The sequence below is a fragment of the Mustela nigripes genome, chromosome 7 (genome assembly GCF_022355385.1).
Source record: "Mustela nigripes isolate SB6536 chromosome 7, MUSNIG.SB6536, whole genome shotgun sequence".
Classification (NCBI taxonomy): Eukaryota; Metazoa; Chordata; class Mammalia; order Carnivora; family Mustelidae; genus Mustela; species Mustela nigripes.
The window spans coordinates 119,452,159-119,472,783 of NC_081563.1; the positions used below are offsets into that span (position 1 = coordinate 119,452,159).

Genomic DNA, 20,625 nt, shown 5'->3' on the forward strand with positions numbered 1-20,625 from the left:
AAGAGTGAGAGAAAAAAGAGAATGTGTTTCCAAGGTGAGGAGGGAAAGCGGTTTCGTTCTGCCTTCTAGTTTCCAAACATAACTCCTTTTTTCTCTCTTTCTTGTTTTCTTTCTTTCATATATATCTTCCTCTATTTTTGTCTTGTGTTTATCTTGTTGTTCTTCCTTTTATGTCCATAGTAGCTCAGTGTTTGAGGGGAGGGAGCTGAGGGGAGGGGGAGGTCTAGCACAGTCCAGTATAAAGCCTTCCCTCTACATCTGAAACTGATTTTGTCCTGCCCCGCTCTCTGCCGACCTCTAGGTGAACACCAGCCATCTCATCTCAGAAATCATTACTGCCTTCGAAGGTGAACTGTACAGGGTAGTTCAGATTATACTGAGTTCCAAGAATTTAAATCGTGAGATAGGGTTAAGGGTGTTGGCCTACTTCTCACTGGAAAAGCAACCTCCTGAGCAATTTATTTGAAATTTTGAAATTTATGAAAATGTAGTGAACCTATGGAGTAAGTGACCAGGAAGGCAGCATAAGGAAAAAGACTGAGTCAGTTAACAACATTTACTGAACACCCACCATGAGTAGAACCTCATTGAAGAGATGTTAATAAAACCACAGTGTATTAAAGGTGAACGGTAATAAAATGATTGATAGGGAAACAGAAAGGAACCAAAGATTTTAATAAAATGTCAGTAAGGTTTCAGTATGTACGTGATGCCCTTAACACTTTTCACATGTGTCCATAGCTGTGGTTGATTTGCTTCAGGAATTAACAGATATAGACACCCTCCATGAGAGTGAAGAGGGAGCGGAAGTACTCATCGATGCTCTGGTAAGTTGCACATCCAGCGGGGGTTTTGCGGGTGTGTGTACGTGTTAACATCATCACCATTTTCTCTGAGTGTACCAGGTGGGTGTGAGCTCTGTGGCAAGGCTACATTGAATGAGGAGAATAGAAGGTAGAAATGCAACTTGTGGGGTTGTGGGGTACATGATACTCTGGAACTGTGTTAAGGAGGGGTTATAGAGGCCTAGCATTTATTAAATATCTGCTGTAGGCAGGCCTTTTCTCATTTTTTTTCCCACTTTATGTGATCTTCACCATATCCTCTTAGATGGGTATTACTGCTACTATTCCCATTTCCAGCTGTGACACTGAGGCTTAGAGAGGCAAAATAGCTTGCCCGTGGTCACGCAGCTGGGATTTGAACCTGTATTCTTTTTGACTCCATGTTCCTGTTCTTCTGTCTCCAACTGTGGTGCTGCTGGTCTTTTCACAAATGTTTCTTCTCTCCTCTGCCAGCACCAGTGAGGACAGATACCATTATTATTTTATAGATAGGGAATCGGAGAATGTTAAAAGCAAGAACAAACCTTCTAACTCATCCAGCCAGAGTTGCAGCCCCTCCTTGTAGAGACAGGACCAGTGGATTTCTGTGTGTCTTTTTCGTGGAGCCTGGGTGAGGCCTTACAGTCTTCTAGGCAGCAGCCAGTCAAAAGTCTATACGTGAGTTAAACCAGTCTATTCTCCTCGCCTCCCTTTACATGTGAGGAAACCCAGATACAGAAGGGCAGCCATCCAGTGGGTCATTCAGCCAGGCCCTGTACAGCAGAAATGAGAGCCCGTGTGTTCAGATCCCCGCCACACCAGCTTCCCTCTTTCACCAGTGATCGTAGAGGCCTCCAAGACTGGAAAGGCACCACAGCCGGCAAGTGGAGGAGGGAGTCTAGTCCAGCCTCTTACCCTGACACCTGTGGGGCTCTGTCCACCATCAAGCTGTCTCCCTCCTCTAGGATGGAGTTAATTTTCCTTCCTCTCTGTTTTCTTTTTTTTTTTTTTTTTTTTTTTTAAAAGATTTTATTTATTTATCAGAGAGAGAGGGGGGGAGAGAGCAAGCACAGGCAGACAGAATGGCAGGCAGAGGCAGAGGGAGAAGCAGGCTCCCTGCTGAGCAAGGAGCCCGATGTGGGACTCGATCCCAGGACGCTGGGATCATGACCTGAGCCGAAGGCAGCTGCTTAACCAACTGAGCCACCCAGGCGTCCCGCCTCTCTGTTTTCTGTTGTCTGGTCTTTTCTTTCTGCTAAGAATGTTAGTAAATACTGGTTTTGATGCAGTTTAACAGTTTATCAGAAAAGGCTGTAGTCCCTTGTATTAGAAGCACCGGGGTGTGTGTTAGGCTATATTCCGGCCCCATCCCAAACCCACTGAATCAGAAATGGTTGGGACTGGGGCAGGCCTCAAATGGTTCTGACACCCCATCGGTGCTCCACCCACCCTCTCCTCACTCTTTCTCTCTCAAGGTCCTTGACACTGGAAATTTCCCATGTGCCATGCTTGCTGCTGGCATTCGGTTGAATGGAAAGGCTGCGAACCCACTGGATATGAAGGACTGTCTGCTACAGAGCATGAGGCTGGAGTCCAGCAGGGCTATTTGTGACTGAGTTTGATGAAAATTTCTATTGCCATTTTTCTTTCAGGCTCAGTCCTAGAGCGAACTGCCACTTTTGTAGAATTCAGGACCTTTATTTTTCCCTGGAACCACTGTGCAGAAAGAAAAGGATGATGTTGGGTTGTCTTTTTGTTTTGAGGAGCATCTGAAGGAAGGCTGTGGCACTTGCTCCTGCTCTGTGTCCCCACAGTGTCATTTGTGCAGTCTTACCTTCCAGAGGTTAATTACAGTGGCCCTGAGTGAGCCTTCCTGCCTGGTCCCTGGGCTGATTTTAATTACCATCCTTTGCCCGTGTGAATAGGGGAGACGAGAGAGGAGCAGCTAGCCTGGCTGCTGCTGTAAAATGCACCCAGAAACAGCAGTTCACACAAAAGCCCCCTTTGTGTTTTCTGTGTCGCTAAGCCCACCAACCAAAGCTGGATCGTGCAGATTTTATTGTTTGTTTGGAAAGGAACAGTTCATCCTCAGTCTGGGGAGCCATTAGGTAGCTGCTATACAGGGTTTTCTGTTTGTTTAGGGTTTTTTTTATTATCATTTTAAGATTTTGACTCTTACAGCTTTATACTGGTAGGGCTGGTGTGAATCACAGTTGAACATTCCTAGACTCCTATATATGATTTGCTCGTCTGCAGCCAGTCAGAAGGCATCAGTAAATAACAGAGCAGAACTGGTGGGTGGTCTTTCATTTATTTATTTTTTTACCCTTGTGCTGCACTCAGGAAGAAGTTTGATAAGTATTCTCATATTACAAGGGTTGAGTTGTCTTTGTAGTTTTAATTTGGGGCCAGTATCAGAGGCCCGGAATAGCACGAGCAGAGGCTAGAGGGCACAGAGCAGAATTTATTGTGGTGTGCAGTTTGCAGTTATTGCCTCGGTCTTTTTCCCAATTGGAAGTCCTAGGCAATGAACTAGCACATTTCTGGGGAGAGAGTGCTATCCTGGCATTCTTGGGGGATCTTTGGGGCTTAAAATTTGGTTCACTTCCACTGCTATTACTTATGCAGAAGGTGAATATTTGTGCTTTGTAACAAATTGATTTGGTAGCCTAGAAAATAGTGTCTTTTCTAAGAGTAGTAAATGCAAGGGTATGTTGCTTTAATGGCACTTCTCTGAAGTCTTAGGACTTCTTGAGAGTTGTGATTAGATGACAGCCATTTCCTACTTTCTAGTCCCCAAATCTGCCAGGTGCTTGGCAGCCCCATGCCTTTGCTCCCATCTGCCTTCAGCTTGGCAAGCCTTGCTTTTCCTGGGCTACCTGGAATACTCCTGCTCATCCTTTAAAGCCTGACTTAAAGTTTATCTCTTCTGAGGTTTTTGTTTTGTTTTATTTTTGTTTTTTATTGTTTTTTTTTTTTTTAGGCTCATCATCCTAGCCCCCAACAGAATTTGTGTATTTGTGTTCTTTTAGCACTTTGTATATCCTGGCACTTGTCACATTGGCTTATAAATATCTGTTAATAAGTTTGTCTTTCCTGAGATGTGATTTGCATCAAGAGAGTGGCTTGAGTGGTAGCTGTATCATTTACCAACTGTGTGTCCTTGGGAAAGTTACCTAATCTCCATGTACTCGAGTTTCTCCTTCTGTAGAATGGGGATAACAGTAGTGCCTGTTGCATAACATTGAAGTGAAGAATAAATGAGTTATTGAATCTTCAGGACAGTGTCCAGCACAGAGTGAACACCCAGTAAATGTTGGCCATTATCTTCATAAAAGTACTATGCCTGGAACATACTAAGTTCTTAGTAAATGTCAAGTTAAAATGATATGTATCATCGGCCATACAGCGAGAGCAAACATTTTTCTCATTTTGACAGATGTTCAAAGATCATTTTGAATGACTACTAAAAAAAATTTTATGAAGGGAATGGACCAAAGTAAGGCATGAGAGGATAGATGTTTAGCTTAAAAAAAAAAACGAGGATGAAATGAGTAGTGATGATAATGCAAGGCAGAATATTAAGAACAGTTACGAGAGATGTAAGCTTCTGTGGAAGTGGGGAGGAGGTAGCAACCAGTTGTGAAGGGAAGACTCAGGAAGGACTGCAGAGCTGCAGGTACTTTCTGTGCCCTCAAAGGGAAGCTCAGTGGGAGGATGTCCAGTGTGCAGGTGTCCCAGCAGAAGAGGTAGGAATGTGGCTGGGCCACGACATTGGCCATAGTGGCTAGGAGCCACCATTTGTCATAAAGAGTTTCACAAAAGTCCCGTTGATGTGGAGACTCAGGGGACTGCCCTCCATACCCATTATCTTGCACTCACTTAACCCTTCGGTAAACATTCAGCTTTGAAGTTCTGTAGTGCTGTGGCTTGGGCTGCTTGGCACTGCGTTTGTGCTGCTCAGGTGAGGCTGAGGTTGGCAGGTTTTCAGTTGCTCTAAAGGTATTTATTATGTAAATTTCTGGATCCTGTCATTTGTATCCCTTCTCATTTCTATTAATGTCCACCTTCATTTGTATTTGTTCCCAAGCAAAATTCATTTGTTCATTCATTCTCTCAATGTTTATTGAATACTTTGTCTGTTCTAGACTGCAGCAATGGGGTATATAGCAGTGAGCCAGACTGACAGATTCTGCTTTTGTGGAGCTCAAATTCTAGTGTGGGGAGAAGCAGTAATCAAACGAGAAAGCAGATAGTGATTCTCTGTTACATAAAGAATTAAAATAGGGAGATGTGATGTCCGGTGACTGGGAAGTCATGTTAGATTAGCTAGTCGGGGAAGGCCCAAGTTTGGCATGACACGAAGAAACCAGCCATTCAGAATGACGGAGGGCAAGATGGGACAAGTGCAAAGGATGACCTAAGGCAGGAATGAGCTTGACAGACTTGAGGAACAGAAAAACTGTTTGAGCACAGCTGGAGGGAGGGGAGAGAACGCAGTCAGGGGCAGATGGCTCAGGGTTTTTATAGGCCATGGTAGGAAGCTTGGGTGGAATTGCCGGTGTGAAGGGGAGTAACTGGAGTATCTTGGGCAAGGGAGTGTAGCATAGTCTGACTTAACAGTTTAGGAAGACCGTTCTTGGCAGCTGGATAATGAATTGCAGGAGCAAGAGGAGAAACTAAAATATTACTAGGTAGGTGGCAACAGGCGTAAGTTTTGCATTCTGACCATACTACCATTTGTACTCTCATAACTTTCTGCTTGATCAAGATTCAGTGGATGTAGGAGGTTTTTTCTTAGTTTTTTAATTATGAAATTTTCAGAACTCACAGCAGGTAGAAAATTTAACTCCACACTCTTAAGAAAGTTTATTGGTAGATTGTACAAGATAGAAAAAGAATCCTTCAAACCTTCTCATCTGTCCTTTTTAAAAATGTTTTCCTTCTGTCTTGTATCCATCTTCCCTGGGCAAGTAGGAAAGGATATCTGAACATGCCCTTGACCTTTGTCTTAGTAGGACCTGCCGGAATATTGTTTAGGAGACCTGCTAATGGGGAGAAGTATCTGGTGGACTTACCAGAAAACATCAGGCTTAAGACAATCTTGATTTCCAAGGCCAAGGTTGCTCTGGCAGACACTTTGGTCCTTGACCAGGATTCATTTTTGTTTTCAGGTTTAGTCACAGGTCCAAAAAATTGGCATGAAGGTGGTAGACCCAAGCAGCTAGAGTGAGTGAGACAGAATGCTAATTTGTGCTTCTTACTAGATCATATTCAGAGCTATGCATAATACAGATATTTTTCCGAGGGTTTTCTGAGCTAAATGTATTTTGACTGCTTTGACCCTCCTACAATCAGATAAAATTGCATTTAACCCAGCTAAACATAAACTTTCATACTTTGCAAGCTTGAAAAGGCTGTCTCTTAGAAGTTAGATTTCTGTGGCAAGAAAAAATTTCCTCCAGCCAGATATCCATTCAGTTCTGGGATTTGAATGCATTGCATACTGTCACTTTCCCCCCTACCATTTTCCAGATAGCAGAGATGGGAAACATAACTAAGAATCAAGGAAAGGGGGAAAGTAGTGCAGATAAAGCAGCAATAAGCAATTGAAACGGGTGAAGCAGTTTGCAGAACCAACAAGCAGTGTGATACCCAGTGGATTTGCAGTGTCTGCTGCTTTAGGATTCAGGGAGATTATAAGTCAATCAGGGTGATTTAGGGAAAAACAAACTGTGACATGGTTCATATTTTCCCCCCAGATGTTTTTCTGTTTCCTCTCACATACTCAGATTGTCCAATTAATTAAGGAAAACATTGCAGTGGATTTCTTTGGTGAAGCTTTTGCTGGCTGTGAGATTTGAGAGTGAGATTGTATATCTCCTTGGGATAAGAGGGGAAAACAGCTCATTCTTGTATTTACGGGCACCCTCAATTCTGGCATCAGTATCCCCTCAGATCTGCAGCTAGTGTCTTGCATTGCTCTTCACAGTAGAAAGGGCAGAGCCTAGAAAATTCTACCTTGTTTATGATTGAGGTTCACAAATCAGTCAATAATTGCAGGTTTTCCCCCCTTGCCAGCTGCTTTCTTTAAGTGTCACCAGGAGTGGAGGCCTTATTTCAAGATCTGTCTCTCTTGCCATTGTTCCATCCTCCGGCTCAGTTTGAGCTGTGTCATAGGGTATCTTATACACAGGTGCTCAGGCAGTATCAGCTGAGTGAGCTGATACGTTTCCGTATCTCTCCTTTCTTTTCCCCCTCCCCAGAGTGACAGGGTATGATTGGAAAAAATAGATGCTTAGAGTCAGTCACTTCTGCCCCAACCTTTGTGGCATTGGCCAGGCTAGCTATCCTCTCTGGACCTTTTTTGGTCACCTATAAGAGCTGTGAGGATGCGTGATAGCAAATGGAACAGTTTCTATAAAAGACCTGATTGCAGTACACAAAGTAAGTGTTTTCTCAGTTTATTTGAATTTAACAAAATGACTGATTATCTGTCATGTACCATAGCATTGCACTACCCTTGGAAGAGTATGCCAGGGTGGGAAATCCTCCCGTTTGCTAAGGGAGGCAGTCAGAGAGGATATACCACAGACACACGGCAGGTTTTATTTTCCTGTGCAGGTTACTGACTGGCTACCGATGAGAAAGTTATTACCAGGTGGGTAATCACTTCTTGATTCTGCGTTTCCTTAGTTACCTTCCTGGGTTTGCATAAGGGTTACCCAAAGGGCAGTATCCCTAAGAATACAGATTGTGTGCAGAGGGAAGCATGAGGTAGTATAAGTGTTATTTCACCAAAGAAGAAAGGTTGATTTTTGCTTTTCTTCTACTGCCCAGTAGCCATTTGGTCTTCGCTAAGCTGTTAATCTTTGAATATCAGCTCTGTGACATGGCTACTGAAAGTTTTCTATAAGGTTGTATGAATTAAATTAGAGAAATTTAATTGCTGTTCTATGTGTTACGTGTAATACAAATGTCAGGCATTTTATTACATTAATACTCTTCTCAAGAAGGAATTAGAAATTCATCAGAAGTAATAGTTTCATAAAAGCTTAACACAGAACGTTAGGAATGTTTTGAGTTTAACCCTAAATTTTGAGGTCAGTGTAAAGTATGGCAAATAAACTTCCCAACTAAATATCTCTTGGTGCTGTGGTCTAGAAACATGATTTTGACTTGAACAAACTATTGACCCGATTTAAGATGGCACTTCTGCAAGGTGTTTGTTTAAATTCCACAGGGAAGTAGAAAGAGCAGTGAACTTGATTTCAGAAGGCCTGGGTTCAAGTGCTAGCGCTGATACTCACCAGCTTTGTAACCTTGAACTTTACTTTGTCTCCTTAAGCTTAGATTTACTCATCTTAAGTTAGGGGTAAGGAAGCCTGCCCTTTCTTTGTCTTGGGGTCACTTCAAGACCCAAAGAGGTAATGGGATGGAAGAGCACACTGTAAACCATGGATGGTTTACAGTTGATTTGTTCTTTTGTTGGTGCAGGTGAGAAGAAAGTATGGGAATGGGAACATTTTGGGACTGTTCTGTGACTTGTATCCCTCTCTCCCCTTGCTCCCCTGTTGCTGAAGGTGGATGGGCAGGTGGTGGCCCTGCTAGTGCAGAATCTGGAGCGCCTGGATGAGTCCGTGAAAGAAGAGGCGGATGGTGTCCACAACACTCTAGGTGAGGGGCAGGGCAACCAGTGATCTGAGACCTTTGTGTTTGTTTGGGGGTTCGGTGCTCATTTCTTTCTTCCTTCATAATAGAGTCAACAGCAGTGGTGTTTTCTTTCCTTCTAGTCCCAGACTGCTTTTCCAGAAATGAAGACCCTTGTGTAAATTTCATATAACCGCAGCTTTGCTTTGGCTTGCAAGTAATAAAAGCAGAAATCCACTAAGTCGGGTAACTTCCTGGACAAAAACTGGCCCCTTTTAGCAGACCTCTGCCTCCAAATGTTAGGGTCATGTCTGTGCAGGATGAATTTTTTTAATTTTTAAAATTTTTTTAGCTTTAGAAAGTATATATTTTACTATTTTTAATCTCTCTATATTGGTTTTTCTTCCTATTCCCTTCAGTGGGACTACAAACTTTGGAACAGTGGAATACCTTTATAAGACAGTTTATTTGGAAAACAGTTAAGTGTGTCTTTGTCTTCTTATGTGTAGTTTGCCACATGAACCAAATTGAAATATTGCTGTTAACTTGGATGCACTTTCCTCATATGTTAATTTAAGTGGGTGTCTTTGCTGTATTTCCCTTCCTCCTCTTCAAATCTCCCAGATCTTTTCCCCTGCAAAGTTGCTGAACCATTATCCTATTTAAAATTGTGCTTTTGAGTAGTCCTCTTTATCACTGGTCATTGTCTTATTTAAAAAAAAATAAAGGTGACGTATCTTAAGCAGAGCTTGAGAAACGAATGAAGTCCAGCTGAAGCAGAAATTTTGATGAGATTAGATTTTTCTCTCAGCTCTTTTTGTCTACCACAGATTTCTCTTGTAATTTTATACTCTCTTCTGTGAGCATTATCATAAAGAAGAGGGAAGACATATCACCGAGGGAATAAGAGAAGAGAGAACACAACAATCTAACTTTGGGGTTGGCTTTAGTCTAGAGCTAGAATTTAGCGTTACCATCTGTTAGCCTAATGCTGGATTTTGCTGGATAGAAAGCTTATCAAAAGTTTTAACTGATGGGCGCCTGGGTAGCTCAGTGGGTTACACTGCTGCCTTCAGATCAGGTCATGATCTCAGGGTCCTGGGATCAAGTCCCGCATCAGGCTCTCTGCTTGGCAGGGAGCCTGCTTCCCTTCCTCTCTCTCTGCCTGCCTCTCTGCTTACTTGTGATCTCTCTCTGTCAAATAAATACATAAAATCTTTAAAAAAAAAAAAAAGTTTTAACTGAATGTTAATAAAAAGGGCCTGGTGTAATGAAAAAAGCCCCAGGCTTGCTGTCTGTAGAGATCTGTCTGGTTTCAGCATGGTCACCTACCAGCAGCTCAGGAGGTCCATCCCACTCTCATTTATTGAGCACCTGCTGTTTGTGAGGCACTGGGCTAGGCACTGGAGTAGATTAAAGATGAATTGGGCATGGTCTTAACTCTGGGAGAGTCTTGATCGGAAAGAAAAAATAATACAGGGTGACAAATGGGATAATAGTCAGTGGAGAACAGTGTGGAAGTGAGGAAAGGCCTCCAAAGGCAGCTGAATGGGGCAGAGTATGAAGACAGGTACGTTTTGACTGAGAAATGTGAGAAGGACCCTTGGGTGGGAGAGAGTCACAGTTGCAAAGCCAGGAGTGGGCGTGGACTGGGGAAAGAGTAGAGATGTATTGTGGCAGTGAGAGGTAGCAGTAGTGGAAGATGGGACAGGAGGCATGAGTTTGCCCAACGGTGGAAGACCTTGTAAACTGAGGCAGGATGATTGGATTTGACTGTAGTGAGCAACAGGAAGCCATCTAAAGTGTAAGCAGAGGAATCAGATAAGGGCATTGGAGATTAAAATGAATGAGTTGATTTTCCCAGGAAATGTGAAAAAGTAACTTAGGGTATTGTGATGATCCTTGCCTCTCCTGAGTCTCTTACTACTCTGCTAACCTGGCTTTGTATTCCATGCCCTGAGGAGGCTGCCCACTGAGTCTTTTAACTTGCCACTGGCTGACAAGGGCAGAGGAGTGAAGATGAACAAGAGGCATGGTGATTTCTTTATCCCTTTCTCCTTCAAAACTCAGATCTGATGTCTGGGCATTGGGCTTAGAGAACGTGGAACTAACTATGTCTCCTTTATAATGTAACATATCCTAGGATATGGAGCAGAAGGGGCCCTGAAAGAAATGAAAACATTGGATGTGTTAGAATGGAACTGAAGGGGGTTTTTAAAAATATCCCCCTTTTTAGTATCATAGTCGTGTAATAATTTTTTTCTTTTGGCATCCTAAGTTTTAATTTTCTATTAAGCAGCAATTTGACCATTGTAGGAGATAGCAAGACCAATTATATTTGCTTCGAGTACCTGACAGTTACCTCTGCCGGCATGGCCTTTCCCCTCTGTGCACTTTATTTTGTGCAATTAAGAGGATCATGCTTTCCTCCTTTGCTGTATCCAGAGAAAGAGAAATGAAAGTGAATGAATCAGAAAGGGAAGAGACTGAATTCACCATCCCATTTTTTTCCTAGGCTTCCTGCCTAGTCCCGTCTCTTCAGTTACGGGTCTCTGGGACCCCAGTGCAATGAGTTAAGAAGGCCTTCCCGGGCAGATACCCACATTTCCCTGTGTTCTGCTCTGGGGTTGTTCCCTATGAGCGCAGAACATCTATCACATTCCTTTTGTGAATTTCATCATTTTCATTATGAGTTTTACTTGCAACATTACTTGAATTGAAAACAAACCATAGCATCTCCCTGGTTAATCTAATAATGACAACATAGCATCTGGCTGGGAGGAATACAGGAAGTGGGAAGAGGAATATGGTGTCTGTCATGGGCAGGGAAGCTGGCTTGTTGCAGATGGAAACAAAATTGCCCTTCCAAATGACTGGTGTCTGTCTCCCTTTAGCTATTGTGGAAAACATGGCAGAGTTCCGGCCTGAGATGTGTACCGAGGCTGCCCAGCAGGGTCTTCTGCAGTGGCTGTTGAAGAGGCTGAAGGTCAGTTTGGGTTGTGGGATGGCAGCTTACACCACCCTTTGCTCTGGGTCTGGCTGAAGCTGGCTCACCCACACTGATGTTTGTCCCTTTTGCTGTGGGATCTAGTTTGGAAATCTTCACTAGAAGATCCCTTTTGTCTTTTTCTGCTTTTCCTTTGTTTGTTTTAAAAGAAGAGGCTTTAAAAGTAGGCTTTAATACCTCCGAAAATATTTAAAACATTTTGTAAATACAAATAAATTCGTGTGGTACAGAATGCCTTCTGTAAAAGTAAAAGCTCTTCTTAGTAGAGTCCTTCTAGTTCCGCTTGCCAGAGACAGCCACTGTTAACAATATTTTACCTATCCTTCCAGAAGTTTTCTGTGTATCTAGGAGTGTGTGTGTTTCACAAATAGAATTATACAATATTTTATTTTGCAAGTTGGCTTTTTCAGTGAACTAATAGCTGCCTAGTAGTCTGTTTTATGCATATACCAAAATTAATTTAGCCATTCCCCCTTTTTATAACACTTACTCACTGCCGTATAACAATCTTCTACTGTTACAAGCAGTGCTATAGTGACTATTCTCATATACACATACACATTTTTTTTCTTGCACACTTCTTTTAGTTTATCTGTAGGATAAATTCCTGGAATTAGAATTGATAGAGATCAAAGGATATACACATTAACATTTTTGGTGGGTATTGCAAAGTTGTTCTGTGTAAGGGTGCCCCACTGATTTGAGAGTATCTATTTCCCCTAGCAACGTTGGGTACTATCAGTCTTAAAATTTTGTTAATCTGCTAAATGAAAACGGGTTTTTTTTTTTAATTTTGGAATTTTAAAATCAGGGAAAGAATATTGGCTTCTACATGTTTGTTAGATATTTGTATTCAACTCTTTTAATTTACTATTATCCTTTGTGCATATTTATATTTCTGTTAGATTATTTATTCTCTTTTCTTCTTAGGGTAGTCCCTTTGACTATCTTTTTAACAATTAGTGCTGTCCCATAGAGTAAATGAGGAATAAGTGGCAAGAGCTTCTCTTAAAAGAGTAGTTTTAACCAAAGGCATGATGGGAGGCAGTTTGGGATTGCTTATATGCTACTGAAATGGTTAGCAAGCAAGGATTCCCAGCTTTTCTGTGAGAAGGAGGCATTTGTTCATAGATAGAATGATTCTCTAAGTGTTCATGGCCTTGCTATGCTTCAGAGCGTCACAGAGATCCAGAAAGTCTGAGGTACGTCAGGATGTCAGGTCAGATTTACCCCCCCCACCCCATTGTCTTGGCAGGACTCAGAAAGAATGTTCTGCCTAAGAGGGCATATGCCCAATGATTACCCTTCTTTCTGACCATCTAGGTCTTCCCCAATCCTACTTTAAATAAGTTAAATACCATTTGTTTCCATGAAATCTGTAACAACACAGATTATATAGCATGACTTGAATGTATTCATATTCAGCTCGTCTAGATACTTCCATCAGTGGGAATGGGCACATTTGCCTGGCAGACTATAAACTCAGTGCCTATTTCAGTAGATTGCAACTCCCTTTACACACACACACACACACACACACACCCCTACCTTTTAGGGGAAAAAAAATCAGGTCTGGTTAATTCATGCATTGTCATCTTTGCAACTTCCTTGACCTCTTCTCATGAGTCTCCATGTCTTTGGTTTTAAGGGCTAGAACTGTTTCCCCATGTAATTCTCAGTTTTTTCTTTCCTCAACATTCACACATTTTTATTCTCCAAAGCCTTAAAACATTTGGGGAGTGAGGAGTGGAGGGGAGGAAAGTAGGACACAGAGTTGAGGGGATGGGATAGATTACAGGGACCTGAGCTGTTCATGGGGTGGCCATAGGTGAGAGCTCCAATGGTAAAATATACAAAACAATCCAGTGACTTTTGTCTCTGAAATCAAGACCAATTCCTTTTAGTTCCTTGAGACTTCAGGGATCCTTCATTAAACCAGGATGTCAGGCCTCCTCTGCCCTTCGAAAGGTATTGACACTTACCAGTCTTTTTTGAATTTGTAACAGGAAGGAAAATTGAGACCTTTGGGGGTTTAGCTTGGATTATATTACCCTAATGAGAGTAAAGAGTCCCACTTCACAGTCTAGCAAGCTGGTGACTCTTGCCTTTTAGGCACAATGTTTATGTAATCCTCAGGGCATAAATAGCCATGTTGCTGTCTCTAAAACCGTTTTTTCAAGGTTTCAGGGTATCTAAACATTAAAATGCTATTCAGTTATTTTACTAGTAAAGCAAGTGCCCTTAGAAAAATCCTGTGCTGCCCAGATCTTTAAGAAGAATCCTGCTTAAGTATGAGGCCAGCAAGAAGGCATGTTTTTTAAAAAACAATGCCTTGCTCTTTTTTCTCATCATCTAGGACAGTGCTTGCTGTAACTTTCACTGTCATAAACATTGAATCTGAGTGCTGGGCATAGACCCTGATTTTTACCAGCAGAGCTCTAAAAAATTCAGATTTCCATGGGGCGCCTGGGTGGCTTAGTTAGTTAAACGTCTGCTGCATCAGCTGAGGTCATGATCCTGGAGTCCCAGGATCCAGCCCCGCTCAGCAGGGAGTCTGCTTCTCCCACTGACCCTCCCCATCTTGTGCACACTCTCTCATACACTCTGTCTCTCTCAAATAAATACACTCTTAAAAAAACAAAACAAAACCAGTTTCCCAGACCCATTGTCTAGTCTCTGTCTTTGGCATATTTTAGAGAATTTCCGCCTATGATGCTAATGGACAGCCCTCACTGATACCCTCTGTTCTCTGGAGATATGAACATTACTGTTAGCCATTTTTATTCTGCTCTACTCCTGCACTAGATTTAATATTCCATTTTCAGTGTGCCATTCCCTATTCCAGAACCTTCCTCTACAAGATGCTGATGACTTCTCCACCAGAGCCCACCTTCTCTGCCTACTTTTAAAGTCCCCTTATACCTGGCCTAGTCTGACTTTTTCATTTCTCCCTTTTTAAACATTATTATTGCCTTTCAGGCCTTATTACCTTTCAGGCATCTTTTTTTACCTACCATCTGCTCTGCAAAGGTCAGAATGATTTTGACCTCTGTATCTGTTGTGTTGTTCATGCTCCTCTTTCCACCAGGAATGACTCCTGTCTTTCTTATGTACTTCTCAGGTATACACAGCCTTCATTAACCAGTTTAAATCCCTAATCTTCCACGTAGCCACCATCATTTTTAGAACTGAAAGAAAATTTATAACTTCCATTGCAAATTAAAAAAAAATCAAGACAGATCGAGTCCCGAATCGGGCTTCTTGCTCGGCGGGGAGCCTGCTTCTCTCTCTGCCTCTGCCTGCCACTCTGTCTGCTTGTGCGCTCTATCTATCTCTGATAAATAAATAAATAAAAATCTTAAAAAAATAAATAAAATAAAAGCAAGGACTGGGTCTCCATTATTTTTGCTTCTCTCAGTTGTTCTTAAGGTGTGGTTTCCCTGGCAACTTGTTAAAAATGCAAATTATTGAACCCACCCCTTCACCCACTGACTCCACCCCTCCTGGGTGAGACTAGTAATCAGTTTTAAGAAGCCCTCCAGGTGAGTTGGAGGTAGGTTAACATCTGAGAACACCATAGTTTATGTTGCCTTTTAAGCCCTGTTCTTTAACTGATCATCCTGTATTTATTCAGTAGTCTTTGAGTAATTCTTTAGTGAGTGGCACCTTGATGAGTCCTCTTTTTGTGCTGGTAGCCTAGCAGTATATAGAGATACGGATTTCTTCATCCATTAAGTGAAATGTCACTAATTTGTGCTAATGAGGATGAAACCCACTGCAGACCGATTGCATTAAATGGGTTAGCAGGTGAGCAGATAACAGGATTGTGAGTGAGACTATCACAGTTCATTTTTATGGAGAATACAAGCCTTTAGGACGTTGTGTACTATTGAAAATAATGCCCAAACCCAAAGTTTTATTTTTCCTTTTCTAAAGAAACAAAATTAGGATTCTCTTTGTTTCCCAGTGATGTCAGTGTTTCAGAAACAGTTGCAACATTCAGCATATGAGCTAACGGATTGAGAACTGGCTACACGATACTACATGTACAACTGGTTGATGAGAAGTTCTTAGCCTCCTATGACCAGGAGCTGGGATTTTACAGGGCACAATCTGCTTCAGCAGTTGTACAGAGCTGTGGATATGTCTGAACCTGCCCCATGTGTTCCAGGTACCAGAGGTGAGCTGCAGAAATAACCTGCAGCTTCTGGCTGCGGGTGGTAGCATAATTGTTTTGTACTTTCCAAAAAAGCAGCAGTTCCCAGAAAGGTGAAGTTTAATTTTATTCAAGGCTGGTACATGCTGAGTACAAACCTATGCTTGACTCTGTAATTACTCTGACAGCTGAAAGATTTAGGATCACCAGGCTCCTGGATAGAAGAGAGCCCCCAGAAGCTTCAAGTCCCATTGGTTAACTTTGCAAACTCCGAGAGACCATACCTCCAAACTGAATTCTCCTTTCTCCTGATGTCCACTAACTATCCTTGTAATTTGTCACTTTGATATTTTGTAAGCTTGGAGGCCATCATCTCTGGCTGATACTTAAGTAGAAATAAAACTTCCTTGGTGACTTTTTGTCTTTGGTTAGACGTGAAGGATTAGACTCCTTCCTTCCCACCAGTCCCACCATTTCTTTTATTTCTTTACCACAAAAGTAAAATACTTGGTTGTCATTATCATCACCATTAAGTTTTTCCCATCTGATACAAGTGTCATGTGTTGGCTGTTGGCTGTTGATTATATGGGAAGTGTTATTCTGGATACCTCACATATATTATTTCTGATCCTTACGCCCTTCCAAGTGGGTGCTCCTGTCCTCAGTTTACAGTTATTGGAACAATTCTACAGAAGGGAAGTGATTGTCCTAACCCCACAGGAATTACATGGCAGAGCCTGTGACAGTTGGGCATGGGTATCTCCAAAGCCTTCCCCTCTTGTCAAGGTACTTTCCAGCTGGTACCCATTTCAGGCTCTGAAGCATTTTAGGGCTCAGTATTGTGGAGTTATGGGGTCTAATCATTTGACTTTCTAATTAGATTCCTCCTTCATGCCAGTTTTTCAAAGAACCTTTATTTTAACAGAAAAAGTGATGAAATTATTATTTTGATTTTTAAAAATTTACTTTGGGCACATTGGAAACTCCTTGAAGTGTCACAGCAAAAGCTGGAGATTTCCTGGGGGACTCCTTCTCAGTAGAGGGGAACTAGCTGTTGGGTACCTGTGATATATAAGCTGGTTAATTTAATCCAACTACCCCCTGAGGAAATTATTACTTATTTTTACTTAACATAAGAGAAATTGGGCAAGAGAGGCAAAATAATTTGGCCAAGATCATGTAGCTGGAAACCATTAAGGCTGAGATTCTAGCCTGGATATTTCTGATTCCAGTCATTAGAAAAACTTCTAGTACTTAATTTATGTTAGGTACTTCCATACTATAACCTTATTTATTTCTCATAGTAACTCTCCTGATGTTATGTTATCTTTTATTATTTTATTTTTATTAGGCTGTTATTTTATTATTTGCTTTTTACAGATAAGGAAACTTTAAGAAAACTTAAGATCGAGATACATTTCTTGGGTCATAGATGTCCACTGTCCGTTCCTGGTGCCCTGGATGTCTTAGGAATTTCGTTTTTACGTGTTTACATGAAACTGTGCCTCTATGCCAGAGACCTAACAATCATGTTTATTAAGTAGTTAGATCCAAATGATTTAATACATATTTATGTCCTAACAATTTAGTAGCCATTTGAAAAAATAATACACATGAATTAAAAGAAAAAATATTTTTATTTTATACTTAAAGACCGCAGTTACTTATTAATAAATGTGTGTGCCTTTTGAGTGCTGCACAACTTCTAAAGCCTTGGAATATAGTTGAACACCACTACCCTCATTCCTGCTCCATACTGATTTTCACACAGTTCTTTTATTACAGCAACCACCAAAAACCAGCTTCACAAAGACAGGATGTCATCAAAAGAGTATACCTGGAGCTAGTAGTTAATGCAGTGTTCAACACATGTCATATGTCACTGTGCTTTCTTTGGAAATTTTAAAGTACCCTGCAGTGCCCCTGTGAGTTGAGTTTGACACCCTAGGTACCTTGGCACACAGTTTGGGAACTGCAGATTTTGTCTCATGTAGGTAGTACATGCTCATGAGTCAAACCTAGGTGCATCAATCCTAGATTGATATTCTTCTCTTTTTTTTCTTTAACAGGACCATATTACTTTCTAAAATTAATTTTAATTCAGTGTAATATTTTTTAAATGCCATTAACAATGGACAAGGTTCACGTCTAATTCACATCTAATTCAAGGTTCACGTGTGCTTTCGTGTTTATTTCTTTGTCTTGCATACAGCAGATGCCCAGCAAATACTTGTTGAAAAACAAAAAGAAAATCTCCCCCTCATCTTGGAGATAAGATTTATAAAATCAAATAAAAGACAAGAGGCATCGAAAACACAGAAAGGCTGTGAGATCTTTTGGCTTCTTTTAGTTAAGTGCATCTTGTTTCAAACAAGAACCCTCGTCCTTGAAAAACTGCATATAAGTGAAGTGGTGTGGCTTAAGTCATTTAAAATACCAATACTTATAATTTAAATAATTTTGGATAAGTAATTTTATTAACAAATTCTTGATTCTGATAGAGATGCTTACCCCTTGGCTTATCACCATGTTTTCATTTTCATAAAACTGTTTTCCTTAAAGTGAAACACACTACAAATTGCATTTAAACCCTGGCTGTTATACTGAATTTCTTGAAACAAGGCCTCAAGCTTGCCCAGGGAGCATACCCTGCAGTCAGTACACGTAAGACTTTGCATTAACGGATCTTTTAACCTAAGATGGTCAGCTTCCTGAAACCCTGTGGGGTGCACTTAGGCTTGACGAGAAAGACGTGCATAGGAAACTGAAAAGTTGCTGGGTGTTGCTTCATTAGGGGCCACTCTTCCTTCTTAAGTACAAAATCAATGTCCAGACAGAACTGGGAATAGCTCTGAGGTGATGGAGGTGTTAGCTCTAAGATGAACACTTCCCTGTCCTTTCCAGGTACAGAAATGATTTGTCATTTCAAAAACCTGGGTGGGTAGCAAAGCTGCTGCTGATTAACAATTGTTGTGTATGTGCCTGCATTTTAAGGATCAAGGGACAGTAAATAAAATCACGTCAATGAGGTTTGCTCTTCTCTGTGCACCTTTATCCAAAGGAGCCTTATTAGTGGTGAGATATTCGCATCTCGCTACGGAAGCAACAATATGGACAGCCATAAAAGATAGTCTCTGCAGTAGATATGTCCCCTCTGAAACACCAAGTAGCAGAGCATGCAGCAGGGAAAGAATTGTGGGTAGTAATTTGGGTGTTAAAATATTAACACATTTCTGCATTTTTAATGTGGTTTCCTTTTTAAATAGTAGGCAGATTATGGCACACGAGCAGATAGGTTTATGATTTCAAATTAAATTTTAAGCATTAAAAAAAATCCAAAAGGAACTACTTTGTTATAAATACATTGAGCTATTCTAAACAAGAACTTGCTTTCTTTTCACCTTCTCTGATCATCTGTCAGCCTAATTTTATGATTGTAATATGTGAGCAAAGCTTCAAAATGGATTTTAGTTTAAAATTTCAAAACTTTCAGTCATTCCTCTAGTTCACATTTCAGTATATACTGTGTGCTAGACAGCAGTCCCTGGACTCAAAATGGGGAATCTGGGAAGGCTTCACTGAGGAGGTGACTTTCATACCTGGGCATGAGCAATGTGAGAGCCGTTGTGTCCATCTGCCATTTATGGTTTTACTATGTAGTATTTGAGTCTGATCTCTTGAGAGCAGAGGCAGGCTTTTCTCCTTTCTTTTCTTTTCTTTCTTTTTTTTTTTTTTTTTTTAACCTTTAACCTGCCTTTTTGCTTTCTAACGTCTACTTTCTAACTCAGATCCTAGTTTTTGTGAAAAATTCATCTTGGGGAAGGAAGCAAGGCCCCTTAATGTTTTTTTCTCATCTCTCCTATTTCCCCACAGGCAAAGATGCCTTTCGATGCCAACAAACTGTATTGTAGCGAAGTGCTGGCCATATTGCTCCAGGACAATGATGGTGAGACTCCCTCTCGGTATTGATATTCTGTTAGGATAGGAGCCAGCCTTGTTTCAGATCATGACAGCGAGCTCTCTTGCCTTTGGCATCCCCTTGCTCTCCCTCTCGCTCTCTGTGCAGCTTTTGTACTCTGTCAAGCTGTATTGATTTTGTTTGCTGATGTATCAGTGTTAGACGGCTGTAAAATCTGACAGTTAGCTTCATTTTTTTCTTCCTCTATTTTTTTCCTCTTTTAGAAAACAGGGAATTGCTTGGGGAGCTGGATGGAATCGATGTGCTTCTTCAGCAGTTATCCGTGAGTAATTCTTATGCTTCCTGTCTGCCATGAAGATACATGGCCTGCTTTAAAGGGGAGGTGGAGCTGGAAATTGTGGGAAGAAATAGGCCATGTGATGCAAGCCATATGGAGTATGTTGGCAGGTTTGAGGTTACAGTGGAGCTACGTAGTTTGCCTCCCTTTCTTAGTCATTTGCTCTTTATGCCCAGATACCACTGTGTATCTGCTGTGGATTTTCTCCGTCTTCTGATATTGGTCAATTCAGAAGAGGTGTGCTTCCTGCTTAAGTGTATATTCTTGGGCCGAGAATACCAAATTATTTCCAATTGACCCACTCCCGAGATTTTTCACTTCCTTTCCTTTTAATCTCCCAGTAAAATGGATTCTCTCCATTTAGAATCCTCATAAGCTCAAGGAGTCCAAGTTCCAGTGCAGTGGGATGGAGGTCACAGAGGAGGATAGGGAAAGATGTGGTTCTAGAGGCTGGAATAAGAAATTAGAAAATGCCATTTTCTCATTGTAAGACATGTAAATCTACTTGAAATGTTCTGCTGGCATTCTGAAAATACTGTTAAGATTTCTTCTAACAAATCTCATCTGTGCTATTCCAAAACCCAGACTGAAAATAGACCATTTGGATAAACTCTTGAGTGTTGGGAGTGTCTGAGATGTCAGTTTGCATACAGCTGCCATCTTGGTGCCAGCAGCAGAGTGGCTTGGCCTCCACCCCAAAAAATAGAGCTTTGAAATATGAATCTGTTTCCA

At 41.3% G+C, this 20,625-nt stretch overlaps 1 protein-coding gene across 1 annotated transcript in view; it reads left to right on the forward strand.

Annotated features, from left to right (window-relative positions):
• The window catches only part of CTNNBL1 (catenin beta like 1), a 162,332-nt gene that overhangs the window by 56,411 nt on the left and 85,296 nt on the right, over window positions 1-20,625 (forward strand). The window contains exons 5-9 of the mRNA XM_059406983.1: window positions 730-827; window positions 8,408-8,501; window positions 11,369-11,460; window positions 19,511-19,583; window positions 19,820-19,878. Of these exons, the coding sequence (XP_059262966.1) occupies window positions 730-827; window positions 8,408-8,501; window positions 11,369-11,460; window positions 19,511-19,583; window positions 19,820-19,878 (416 nt within the window). The remainder of the gene's footprint in view (window positions 1-729; window positions 828-8,407; window positions 8,502-11,368; window positions 11,461-19,510; window positions 19,584-19,819; window positions 19,879-20,625) is intronic.